This window comes from Daldinia decipiens, assembly GCF_022478715.1.
Source record: "Daldinia decipiens strain CBS 113046 unplaced genomic scaffold F4813scaffold_49, whole genome shotgun sequence".
NCBI lineage: Eukaryota > Fungi > Ascomycota > Sordariomycetes > Xylariales > Hypoxylaceae > Daldinia > Daldinia decipiens.
Window position 1 is genome coordinate 39,392 of NW_026054592.1, and position 13,626 is coordinate 53,017.

At 45.9% G+C, this 13,626-nt stretch overlaps 3 protein-coding genes across 3 annotated transcripts; all 3 read right to left on the reverse strand.

The window, feature by feature from the left end:
- Positions 1-191: 191 nt before the first annotated feature.
- F4813DRAFT_258308 (ferric reductase NAD binding domain-containing protein) lies at positions 192-2,686 on the reverse strand. The gene is made up of 4 exons (XM_049240223.1): positions 2,025-2,686; positions 1,819-1,971; positions 888-1,765; positions 192-830 (listed from the first exon to the last, which is right to left on the reverse strand). Exons 1-4 carry the CDS (start codon positions 2,285-2,287, stop codon positions 316-318), a joined length of 1,809 nt encoding a protein of 602 aa, XP_049095285.1. The 5' UTR covers positions 2,288-2,686; the 3' UTR covers positions 192-315.
- Positions 2,687-6,879: 4,193 nt separating this feature from the next.
- Positions 6,880-8,957, reverse strand: F4813DRAFT_374954 (uncharacterized protein). The gene is made up of 2 exons (XM_049244967.1): positions 7,437-8,957; positions 6,880-7,331 (listed from the first exon to the last, which is right to left on the reverse strand). The coding sequence occupies exons 1-2, from the start codon at positions 8,700-8,702 to the stop codon at positions 7,107-7,109; spliced, it is 1,491 nt and encodes a 496-aa protein (XP_049095286.1). The 5' UTR covers positions 8,703-8,957; the 3' UTR covers positions 6,880-7,106.
- Positions 8,958-10,866: 1,909 nt separating this feature from the next.
- Positions 10,867-12,287, reverse strand: F4813DRAFT_258422 (RTA1 like protein-domain-containing protein). Its single transcript, XM_049240224.1, has 3 exons — positions 11,685-12,287; positions 11,456-11,630; positions 10,867-11,390 (listed from the first exon to the last, which is right to left on the reverse strand). The coding sequence occupies exons 1-3, from the start codon at positions 12,144-12,146 to the stop codon at positions 11,008-11,010; spliced, it is 1,020 nt and encodes a 339-aa protein (XP_049095287.1). The 5' UTR covers positions 12,147-12,287; the 3' UTR covers positions 10,867-11,007.
- Positions 12,288-13,626: the final 1,339 nt, after the last annotated feature.

Here is a 13,626-nt window from a genome sequence, read left to right on the forward strand (position 1 = left end):
GATTGCAGTGGTAAGTGTGTCTCGTACATCTAGAGAATATATTGGAGCAAATATAATATATCTGTAACCGTGATAAGAGACACATGACGTGTCAATGTCTATGTAGATCGATGATCGTAGTACGAATTCCAAAAACGCCTCCTTAGTCCCTGGCTGATAGCTGGTGTAAGGTGATATATCCAATAGCGCCGTCTACATTGAAAAAAAAACCACATAGATGACAATAGATCATCATAGGTATCCCATAGGTATCCCACAGACACGTAATGAAAAAGGAAAACCCCCGACTCGTGACGCTCGTAAACAAATCGCAAATCACCAACCAAATTGCTCGCAGTGAATCTCAACTGCAGGTCCGTCAACTTTGATGTAGCTAGCTCCAATGTCGCGAACTATATTAATCAAGCTGCTAGGTCCGCAAGCAGCGATTAGAACTCGTTGATCTTTGTCTAGAGACTCTACTGCGGCTCTGATCTCGGCTGCTGTGTCCGGCCTACCATGAATAATAGGCAACATCGTCGTATTTGTAGTCGTCGAAGGGATCTCTATATGTCGCGTTGCATCTATATCCTTTTCATCTTTGTCGGACTCGTCCCGAGTAGCGGTTGAAGAACCGGGGACGCTGATGGCAGAATGGTCAGCGCCCTTTTCGAGAGACGACGGGTTTATATCTGTAGAGGTAACCGATGCTGAACGTCGTTCTATGGAGTCATCTCGGCTAGTAGGCGATGCAGATGCCATTCGAGTAATATGCAGCTTGAGGGCAACTTTCGGAGCGTGAACGTGGCTGCTGAGGGCTTGAAGCTGTTGCGTAAACCACGTTAGGTTTTCTAGATACGAATTAATATGCTTCTAATCCCGAAAAGTTATTAAGTGTGATCGCTTACCATGACCTTTAACAGCCCAGATGAAGTCAATCCGCTGTTTGGAATCTTCAGACATTCGTGCCAGCATATCAGCTGCCATTCCGAATGTGAACGTCGCGCCAGAGCCGCCTGCGACCAATACGACTCTGTCGAAATCCATAGGATCGGGCAGTGTGCCGTAGGGACCTTCCACGGAGACCTTAAGACGTGCTCCAGGGTTGTTCAGTGCGTACTGATGGAGAGCCCTAGTGAAGCCACTATATGTGTTGATAATGAGCTCCATAGGCTCGCTAGCGACAATTGTAAAGGGGTGAGTTTCAAAGGTGCGGATTCGCGGTAGCCAGACATAGCAGTGCTTTCCAGGTCGAGCACGTAGGAGAGGCTTCTTGAGCACTATTCTAGTACCGCCATTCGGAAGAGGGTAGACTGTGGCTTCGTTGTTGATACTGTTGTACACAAGTCGACAAAATCGAATGAGGCGATCGGAAAACCATAACGCACCAATAATTACGGTCGCGTACAATGTCTTGTCGGGGTCGAAATTGGGACGGTGTAGACCCATAGTGACAACAATGACAATAAAGAGGGCCAAGTGTACAACATAAAAGGACTCGTAGTGAAAGTGCCTCAAGATCGCACCAGCGAGAACGGAGAAGAGTAGGGCAAATCCGAGGATAATACCGGCAGTGACGATATCTAGTTGGAGGACGTAAACGAATCCTTGGTTTAAAAAGTAGGCTGAGTATATACTGCCATGCAAGATGGTGTATACCAATGTGGTGTACCCGGCAATTTGGTGTAAGCCGTTGAGTCGTTCATAAGAGTAAGCCGTAAAAATCGCTAAAGGTGTGTTCTTCAGCGCGAGAAAGACTACTAAGACCATATTCCCCGTTGCCATCCTGACATATCACACATTAGCGCGGCAAATAGAAGTGGTATTATAAGAACTCACCAGCCAAACCGGGCACATAAATCGGTAGCCATGCTGTAATTGACGTTGTAGAAGCTAAACAGGACGTTAAGAGCTACATAGGCGGTCACTACAGCGGCATGTCCGATAGAGGTAAAGCCAGGTACGCTTTGTATAAATATCCTCCTAGAAACTCTGAGGAAATACTGGGTTAGAACGCTTCCATCTCTTGCGACGGGCATGCTCACCTTGCTATAGCAATAAGAGGTTGAAATATCGGGTTACGAGACCAACCGAGTCTGACGGCTATTAAACGAAGCCAGTGACCAATGATGAAGAGGCCAATAAGGGAACTCAGTCCGGCTGCGTAGTATACCAAGACTTTTTCGTTCCTAACATGTCGGTCCTGTATGTATTCATAGAATGCTGCTGCTTCGGCGGCAGCGGCAGCAGCGGCGGCAGAAGATTCAGAAGCAGCCGCCGACGCCGTCCCGGATGTTGGCGAACTCATGGTTGCAATGGTGGTGATGACTTCGAAATAATGAGACGATGCGTTGAGCTTACGATCAGAACCCCCAAGAAACGAACGAGGAGGATAGGTCTTATAAAATAACAATGGTATGATGTGCTATCAGTATACGCGAGTACGCGTTTCTGTTGAGGCACCACACCTTTGTTTGTACGTAGGTAGATCGGGGCCGAGTGGAGAGCCGTTGATATAATATCAGAGTCTTCAAAGGATGAGGCGGATCAGCTAATAGGTCACCTTGGAGGTGGACGTAATCTATCAACTATTCTCAACGCAATCCTTCCTGGCTCGGGGGAAAAAGTGAACGGGCACAGCCCGAGTTAAATCATGGCAGCTCTCAGTCTTGTCGGAGTCGAATAACTTGGCGAAGCACGTGTCCGTGTGGCCGTGGTCTTCCACGGTCGTTAGAGAATACACTTAGCTGGATCTCTATGCCCAAAAAGGAAGTACCATATAGGGCGCGGGATTGATTCACCCATCAGCCATCAGCGAGAACCATGATTAACAACTCTATATGCATGCAATCGGTATCAGACAGGGGCTAGATGGCCTCACCGATAGTGGTGGGCTAGCCCTGCTCCTGGTAGCGAACATGTTACATTTTGGAGTGAAGGAGATATGGTGCTACATTCGGAGGTATAGTAATAAACCTCCCGCAAAGCGTGATTCGCGAGAGTGACTAAGGTATGCAGAGGTGTGTGGACGGAGCGAGGTTACGCTTATGAAGCCGAAGTGACATGGCTGCTTGCATTTCTAGGGCCAGGTCGGCAGACCTATGGACTAGGCTGAATTAATAAGATCGTATAGTACTATTCGGGAAAATAGAAGAAAGAACATACATGGGATATGTGGACTATGTGGATATGTGGGCTGATATTCTGGAGCCTTAGAATAGCTGTGTTTGGTTTGACGGGTTGACGTAGTGAAGAAGGAGGGTGAAGATGGTGAAGATGATGATAAAGGTGAGGGTGAGGGTGAGGGTGAGTGTAACACTCAGAAACATTTGGTACCGGCTGTCAGGGATCTAGGGTGTTACCTACCTTACAGGCTACCGGTACATAGGTATATGTATGCACTGCATAAGGTAGGGTTTATAGGCTAGCAGGGGCCTTAATTGAAAGCTATTGGATGTTAGTTTAGTGCCCAAGTTAGTGGGCCGCAACAACCAATACCCCGTTCCGTACCCCGTACCGAATAGAGGAAGTAGGTACCTTCGGTACTCTAATGCTTTGCAGCCCTAGCGGACTTTGCTGCGATTCGTCCCATTCCCTGATTTCTTTCTCTTTTCAACCTTCTATTTTCTCCTTGGTACCTAACCTTATGATAACCTTGTTCGTAATCCCAAACCAGCTATACTACTATCGGAAGTCAATAATAATCTGGATAAATACATCGGTTTTATGAACCTTGTCCAAGTAAAGTACCGGACAATTCATAACCGCCAACAAGTTTTCATCCCGATTAGGACATGAATTAGTAATTCTCTGCCTACCTATACGAAGTCCTGGGGGTTTTCCGTGCGAGGATCGACGCCCCTTAGCTATGTGTGAGTGTCTCCTAGACATCCACGCCACAGATGTTTTGTGATCCTGCCGTTGAACACCGTGGGATCCGTTCGAATCCCAGGTAAGCGACATCTTAATATTACCGACTTGGGCTTTCGGGTGCTAGGGTGTATGAGTTACGACGAGAAGGATTGTACTAAACTGTGGTCTACGCTATCTTTGTCACGGTGCCTGGTTCCTCGAACACTACAGAAAACCTTATTGTCAAGCCGGGGAGTTGATAAAACCCGAGATCATTCATCCTGGCTGAGTATACTTCCGACCAGATTAGATTCATCTCCCAAGCTGCGAATCCAGGGATCGGGTTGCGTTGCTTCGTAGCTCGATGTACCATCATGGTAACAGCTCATCTATACTTATCCAGAGGCGAGATGTCATCGCTGGCTTAATCAGCATACATGATCGCAGACCCTTGACCCTTGGCATTCTCTCCGCGTCATTTTGATTACCGGATCCCTGGTGTTTAAGGACTCCGGTATGTTGCCCTTGGATCAACATTAAGCGTGCCTTTAGGTAGGAAAATGTTTTGCTTGGCTGTGCGATTTGCTTCTCTTACATCTTTAGAAATCATGGAGATTTGTCAGACGGTCCGAGACCATGTCAGCGACTTTGTCAGCATGTGAAAGACCACGTCCTATTACATAGTATATCGTTATCAGATCTGTTCCACCTACCTCATTACGACTAATCTAACCATAAAGCTTCAAGTAGCGCTCGTTCACCCCACGGCGGCTAAAATATTTCGACTAGCCAACAAAGACTACATACGCTAGTTATAGTGAGAAGGAATTCTCCTACTGGCTCAAGAAGCGATCTTTAATTATGTACCATTTAGACTGGAACATGGCCTAGCAATTAAAAAAGACCAACGTAACAGTAGCACCTCTACGGGCAAGTCGGATAACACAACAAGCCCCGACTATGACATGCTCGCCGTTCCCAATACAAGTCAATAGCTATCCCACCGACAAGCTCAATTAGGCAGTCAGTATCAAAAAGAAAAAAACGAAGAATCTAATTTACTCCAGGCCCGAAAGGGACCAAGATGTCCTACAGCTTGCTTATTAACTGTTTCAACCCGCGTTGCTGGTTTCTTTGTCGGGGGTATTTTGCTTATCTTTTAACTCGACCTCAGCTCTAGATCGAATACGTGCGTCTTCTATACATAGTAAGAGGATTGATCCTACAAGTTATGAGGCTCTTTGTATGAAGAGTGCCATGTAACATGCCGGATCTATCTGAATGATCTCTCCGACAATCTAGATCGGGGCAAGATGAAAACTTTCGCATACCTACTCGGTTCGGTTCTAATCTCTAACTTAAGTCTTTTGCCAATCAATTATAACTGATGATTTCACATCAGGCCAATTCTATAAGTTATACATACCCAGCAATGGCACCGTAAAGAAGAACAGATATATTCACGTTTAGCTAGCGTGATGGTTTTCGCTCTTCCGTAGCAATGGTCTTTAAGAAGTCTTCGAATGTTTTTACTAGATCGGATCTTCACTCACGGGGAGGATCAAGTCTAAACAAGAACCGATACGACCTTTCACAAGACTAACCATATATATATCAACATAGTCGCTCATCTTTTACCTGATGTATAGGTATTTTCATCGGGTTGCGCAGTCGATTTAATTATACATAATCTTCGGCAATCCCTTCACCTAAACAATAACATGATATGCAAAGGTCAGCCTCACTAAACTCAATATGCCTGTTAATTCACATGTTCTCTCCCATAATAACCGTCAGCTTAATAGTGTCGGTGCATTGGGGTGGCGCCACGTTTCTTCGGGATACACCAACGTCCATTTATCCTAATTATTTACAACATTCGGCTGCGTGAGAATCGCTTATGCATTCACAGAAATTAATTTGTAGCGATGGCCTGCAGGTTACATTGGCATATCACAAGGAACATCCCACCGTATTCTGCCGAGCGAAAATCTGGGGAAACCATGGAGGCACTTTATTCCTAAGTGTCTCCCCAGATTAATAAAGCTTGTAGCTACATGAGAGTCCTCGGAGACTTCTTTTGACGTCGTGCGATCTACGGTAGTTGCAGCGGTAGCCGACATGCCTGCAAAATCAAGCTCAACTCTACTTCTCACGATAATTAATGGCGTTCCATACCCCCGGTCGAAAACAAACCCCTACTATCGGCATCTCTTGGCTATGCGACGTTTACATAAGCTATTGAGCTTGTTCAGACAGAGCCTTAGGTACCTATCCAAAGCACATTGTCAATACGAGAGGTAGATAGGCAGGCTAAGACGGAACTCGGGAGATTCTGGACGCTACTGTTCAACAAGGAAGCATTTGCACCCAATTTCCTTCATGCATCCGGGGATGCATAACGTGACAACACTGCTGTGACCCTATTTTATTCCGGTCCTTCAACTACGGAGTCATGTTCCGCTATCGAAAACATCATTCCCTTCCAGTCCGTACATAGCCGCCTCAAAGTTGGTTAACCACTTATTTTACATATGCAAGGTACACGAGGGGTAAAAATTCCGTCGAGAGAACCGAAATACAAGGAAATTCGAGGAGAGGGTAACAATATACATAGCTCTGCAACTATCCTGTCATCCTTTATCACGGATTCACGATCCTTGTCTGTCAAAGGTCTCTTTGCCTCCGGGCTTCCTCTCGGAGCAAGCTCAAGCCTCGAGTTACATCGTAGATGTTTTGCTAGAGAGCTTTCCCCGCATCATTAATACGACCGCTGCAAATCGATCTTGCAGGACTCCAGAAAACACCGACTAGATTAGCACCACGTCAATAAGAGAGCAACGAGAGCGTCCGAGGTAACCAGCATATAATGACTGGGAACGGTCCGAAGTGGAACGTTCGTATAGGGATGGCGGAGAAGCTCGGCCTCGCGACGACGTCCAAGTTTTCACTTTAAAACACATGATGTATGTAGGTGCGAAATCGTAGGTTTTACAAGAAATATTCCACTAATGCATTAACTAAACAATCATCTACTAACTAAAATAGAACTTACGAGTAAGCAATTGAAGAAACGTGGTGAAGATCCCTATACACAGACGCCTAGGTTAGGCAATTTACCGAATAGCCCCCCTTTCCCGACCCTACTCTTAGTGTCACTCGGCTGCTCTATAGGATATTAACAGCTACTTGCTCTGGTTTAAGCCCGCATTTGTAGGAACTATCGTTAGAGGTGGTAGCGAGGACAACTTTGAAGACGCGATGTTTACAGACAATTAGTACAACTCTTCAAACGTCGGAAGCGTTTTCATCAGAGCAGCCGGGGACAGGCATTCGTCAGATGCAGTCGTGATAGCGTCTCGAGTCGGCTGGTCAGGACATGCGGCAGCGATCATGGCCAACCTTTGGCCACATTCGAACATCTTCCTAGCCAATTTACGGCGATGCACCCGGGACAGCTGTGTCTGTTCCTCGACCCGCTTGTTGATCTCGGCGTCGTTGTATGTGTTGTACTTCATGCGTATCTCCATGTCGATCTGCTCGTCCGTCTTGGCCATTTGCATCTGCATGTCCAGGGTGTCGTTCCTAACCACTTGCGTCATTAGTTGCGTTTCGAGCATCTGCTTCTCGGCGACGAGCTTGAGACCCCAGAGTCGGGCGCCGAGCGGTTGTGCAGGCTGTTCCCTCATCTGCTCCTCGAGGTTATCGAGAGCCTCTCCCGCTGATCGGACGTGGTCGTTGTCGTATCCAAGACTCGTGTAAAAGTCGAGGACCCGTTGCTTTAACCTGCCCATCGATTGTCTTACCTCGCCCACGGCGTTGTAGAACTCTAGGAGGTTGTTTGTGTCGCCAACCTGGGCCATCCATCGATCAAGGAGCTCTCTGGTCTCCTCTTTCAAGTCTTTGTTATTCTCCTTCGCCTCCTTGAGCTCTCGAAGTATCTTCATAGTGTCGAACTCAGCAGACGGGCCGGGAGCGGGACTTGCTGTTGTCTTGTTCTTGTTCTCGGAGTCCTCGAGCCTGCGCTTTAGCTCGGCGATCATCTTCTCGAGTCTCGTGTTTTCATCTCTAACAGCTCGTTCCCTTCTCCGCATTTCTCTCACCTCTTCCTCGAGCTGTTCAATCTTGTCCTCTCGATCCCGCAGGTTTCTGTAGCAAGCATTTAGCTCGGATGTTTGCCTGTCGTATTTATCTTGGAGGTCTTTCTCGCGGTCCTGGCTTTCTTTAAGCTGTGTCTTTAGGATGTCGTTCTCCTCCTTGAGCTTCTTTATTTGTTCTTCGGCCTTGTTAAGCTCGTCCTGTAGCCTGGAGACTTCTTTCTCTAATTCTTCGATCTGGGCCTTTAGTTTGCTGCTGTCCTCGCTGGCCACTTGAGCATCCTTTAGCTTCTCGATTTCTTCTAGGAGCTCCGCGATTTTCTCGTTAGCCTCCTGTTTCCGTTGCTTCATTTCAACAGATTTCTGGGCAACAAAATGGATAACCCCTTCGTTCTGTGCCACAAGACGGTTGAACCAGGCGATAGGGACAGTAGCCTTCCCGACGAGTTGCGCTTTTGCGCCTTCTAGCCATTCACCAGCACGAATCTGTCGAATTCTCGCCATCATATTTTCGCGCTCTTCTTCGGTCGCTTTTCGACCGACTGCCGCCTCCCAGTCAGTGACTGCTCGCTCAGCCTCTTCTTCGACATCTGGTTCGATACCATCCTCGTCGGCAAGGACACCCTTCTTCTCTTTCTTCTCGTAGTAAGCCTTGATAGCATGGTTGTTAGTAGGGTCAAAGCCGGGGTCGGGCAAAGAGAACCCGCTAAGGGTATTGTCAGATGAAAGTTGCGCAGCGGCGCTTGAAGGGCCTGTAGATTCAAATTTCCCCATTTTGGTTATGTTTGAATAAAGTGTTCAGTATGTGAGGAAAGGTTACTAATTGGGCAGCCGAAGATTATAGATGGTTAAGCTTGTTAGAGCAGTAGTTCTTATTGTTAAGTAGAAGGTTGATAAGATGGAATCTGTGTGAGATGATGAGAAAAAACTCGAAAGCTCTGGGTTCTACATCCATATTATATATACTTTCTTCTCATAGCTAGATTTCCTATAGAATATAGAAGAGTTTGTTTCACTGGAAACAATAGACAATGAGGCTATTTTTAAAGTTAAAGAACGTGTTGTTGTGAAACAAAATCATTGTTATCATCTTGAAGATGCCTGTAATACCATAGAAATATAATACAAGGAATTATGGTATTCGATTGTATTGAACCGGGGCTTTGTGGAAGGCCAAGCGAATGTTCTATAGACAAAGCGTATTGTGCCAAATATTGAATTGAAGCTTTCTAAAGTAAACGGATATAGGACAATGTGGTGTTATTATTAGGGCAGTACCAAGAAGATACCGGTCGTCATAAGTTTGGTTGTCGTAAGGTTTGGAACCCAGACTTTAAGTGATTGAAAAGACTTGGAGCGTGTATAGTATTTTTCTTGATAACTCTATACTCTTTCCCAGTAACTATACTATAATATCAACCCCTAAATTATTATTATTCCTAAGTACAGTTAAAATATATCATGCCGGCCTTTGACTCTTATGGTAGTGCTTCTTATATTATTATACTATTCCGTCAGTCGAGGACCTCCACTCGAGGTACTAAACGCAAGTCGGTCTCTCATGGCCATAATTACTAGTACTCGACTCTAATCACTGCAACATCACTAATACATGATTCAGATTCATCACGGAGCGATGCTTCAGCATGTCTTATATAAGACTATTAAAGCACTAACCTAGAAAACTGGTTGGGTTTAGCATTTTAGGACAACGCCAACTGCGTAGGAAAAGGGTAAGTGCTTTAAAGCGTTGATTAAGTCGCTCAACCTATGAACATCTAAAACTTTACACTTTACATGCCTACCTCATGTAGTAGTGGCGCACGTTGAAGATAATTGGCTCATCTTCCCACGCAAGGGATAGAACTCGCTGCACCCCTCATGCCCCTGGCTAGGTAATTACAAGAACTCCTTGACCGGCAAATATTCCTAGCTCGATAGCTACCCACTGCTTACGATGGCATTGATTCTTCTGTACATAGGTACGTAAATGGCCATTACTCCTATTATGCTCCTCCCCATACCGCTTAGCGATTATCCAAGTAGCACTTATTCTCGGCGTCAGGATGTAAATTTAATAATGACCTCAGCAATATTTGCCCTTGATCCATCCATTCTATTCTTTGCCAGGAAAGCGCTGTATGTACAAGTAAGTAGGTAGGAGCTAGGTAGCTAGCCTAACTCAGGGAAAGCAATAAGGGCAAGCAATTTACCTATAGTGTAGGACATGTAAGTAAGGGGCGGTACTAACCCGAACCGGTGGTTGGCTCATCCTGGTGCCGACAGCAGGGCCAGGACCGAGGGTTGGGACGAAGATTTTGCGGTGGACTACCTGTTTATCGGAGACGAGGTGGTTACTGACATATTAGAACGTTATCGGGTACGTGAGGTATTATATTGTTCGCGTCGTGATCGTAGAGCTGGTTAATAGATAGGAAGCAAGTCGGTCTATGGGTTTCAGCTGGAACACTATTAAAGAAAATCACAATGTATGCCCACTAAGCCATCGTAGGCACTACGTTGGTTATAATTCTAGCTCAAGCACTTGAACTCTTCCTAAAAGCATCTATATTGGACCCAGAAATATGGCTAAGTAAAAGTTAAGAAACACAAACCTGTCGCATCGTACGCATAGGCCTTATCAAGGCACGGTATAAACATCTTCATAGCATAGAAAATAGTAGTCAATTTAGATTGTATTGTGCAAGAAATTATTCAAGACACAATAATAATATGGTTCAGAAACAAGGTAAATAAATCTACAACACAAACCCATATAACCTTACGCTCTGCCTAAAAGGAGATGCCCTCAACGCCTGAATTCATGCCTACGTAACCTAAGAATAAGCAATTCTAAATGAGTGACGCCCCAGTACCCCTAAGGCCAGCCCCTACTATATCCAAATGAAGGGTATATGAGAATAATAGAAAATGTTCACCGCAAGGCCACCACAACCAGCCTGTCCAGTGGCGGCTGAGAACGCTATGTGCTACTTAGATAACCCCCTTCATACTACTGATAGAGTTTCCATATGATCCCTTATGTGATCTCCGAAATTGGTTTATATAACGCCCCCGTTTACCACAAGGCGTCACTGTCCACCATATTCCTTAAAAGAGGCGGTGCTAACTTCCTTAGAGAATAGCCTGGTGTAGAAGACTTGATACTGGTTCGGTTATAAGTCGGGCTGCTTCGTGTCGACGGCAAGTCGTACGGAGCTACCCGTATTGGTTGAAGTGGCGTCCTGGGGGATCTACGAGGTAATGTCTGGGATCCTGAGTCTCGTAGAATTCGTCCCGGGAAGAATGCCAGCAATATCAAAGTGGCAAGCAGTACCATTAACCCGTCGAGTATAAGTAGCAGCGTTTCCGACTGTGCGATCGAACTGTTGAATCCCTCGGCAATCGCCGCGATTCGATAGGCTGTTCGCAGGACGAGCAAGAGAACCGCAAATGTGAATGCTATGCGTTGTTTGAAAGTTAGCCTATTAGGACTCCGTAGGTATGTGGTTATCGCGTTTCTTTACCAAACAAGAAGGCCTTGAAAGACCTGCTATTGTATATGCTGGCAAATTTAATATCCAACATATGGTGCCTCGTCTGCACGGCAATCGCGAACAGGATAGCATGACCAATAAAGATAACCAGGGCAACAAGTTGAATAACTAGCCCAGCGACGAGGACATGGGAGCCTATATCAACCTAGACAGAAGTCAGATCCATAGACCATATCTAAACACAAGTGTAACACCCTACTTTTCCTATGCCATCTTGAATTGTCGAGACAAGCACCCCAGCCAACTCGAGTACAAGCGATACAGCTGTAAGCACATAGAGTACGAATGAATACCAAACCGGTCTCCATGAGCGGAATTCTTCGCCGTAGATGGTAAAAATTTGCGGCGGTATAAGGAATATACTGCCGCAGATAAATGTCGGGCCCACGATAGTTCCGATCAAGAATAGAATGAAGCCACTCCTATCGGTCGGGGTATTATGCAACAGGAGTCTGCCGATATAGCCCATCACTTCCAAGGTGAGTCCCGTCACCACCGCCGTAGCAAAAACAGAGCTCTTGTACTTGATCCCCAAGGCTAATGTGATCGGAATCAAAACGGCGAACAAGGCCAAGAAGACGCCGCTTCCCGCGAAGGAAGGTTTGTATATGAGAAAGATCTGCGAGCAGCGGCCCGAGACGTAATCCGTAGGATTACCCATATCGCATGGCTCTTGTCGGCTCCGGCTAACAACGATTTGAAAGAGAAAAGTCCTAGCGGGATGAACAAGTTTATAAGTCGGCTAGATCTCATGCCGATATAGGGTAGATTCGGAATCACAAATCCAGCTAGGTATCCTAAGTGCCTAGAGAGGGAATCACGGCAATGCCTAAACAGCACAAACAATCGGATGAACCCTCACCATGCACTGGCCCGAGATAAATTTTCCTCATGGTGAGCCGATAGAATATCTAAGACGGTCCCTGCAAAGAGTACATCTTATCTTAATCGTACTGGTTTCTCTCCCCACAGCCCGCTCTGGGATTGGAGAGAAGATTAACACAAGGAGGGGCGCACACAAGATGTTGGTATGTGACGATACCTGTCTATACAGGGGAGCACCGAGATCCACTCGGCCAATCCATAGTCTTTAAACGGCGTCCACATATGTGTCTCTTTTCTGTGAGACTGGCATCTACAGTGGAGAAACGAGAATGTCAGTATAAATGGTGCCCAAGTAGTTTTCCGCGGGCCGAGCAACATCGGCTACCTTATCCCTTTTCGACCGGGGTGCTTCTTTTCCAGACATAGCAGAACTTTGGGTCGATCTCCAAGCAAGGCTAGAGAGGACCTCTCGATGTGCTTCTCACGTGAAAATAGGTCTGTGAGATACGAAATCGGGGTTCGACGGAGGCGAAGGCTGACCCGACAGTACGGTTCGACCATGGATTCCATGTTAACAATGACCAATCATGAGGAATCTGCAAGTCAGCACGGCTATAAATGTCAGTACGTTTATGGCTGCGAGGTAATCCATGTTTTTCGACTTATTACTGTAATTGTAGGACACTTTACGAGAAGTGTTGGAGGTTAAGTTAACTGTATTACTTCGCTCTTTGAGATAAAATGGTCTGACGGGCTATATTCCTAGTATGATCTATGATCTAATACACTTTCCCTTTCCGTACGACGTAAGAGATGAGACGAAGGTTGGATACTCAAAGACCATCTTGTAGTAATTATGTACTATAATATACCTGTCTTGTTTGCTCGATTGTTGGTGGTAAACACGTCGAATGTAACACGCCGCACCTTAGACGCGAAAACCGCAACGTTGCGCTTCGAGTACGGGTTCCGCAAGACTCGCCTCATTTAACCGGCAGGGAAATAAATACGACAGAAGGTAGAAACGAGTCAGATTTCACGTGTATCGGGTAAGGATATTATGCATGTTGGTCGGTGTTGGTAGCTACTTTTGAATAGTACCATAGTAATAGCAAAGAGAAGAATGTTGGTTGAGGTTCAACATATGCGACCGTTTATGCGGCCATAGAGGACGAGTTGAATTTTAGTGGTCGAGCCATTCGGCTTTTTTGATCGTGCTTAAGAGATACCGCCAAGAGATTTCTCCACCCGAACCAATGGGGGAGTACATACTACCGGTTTAAAATTCTTACTGCCTGCCGCTGTTAGCGTTTGTT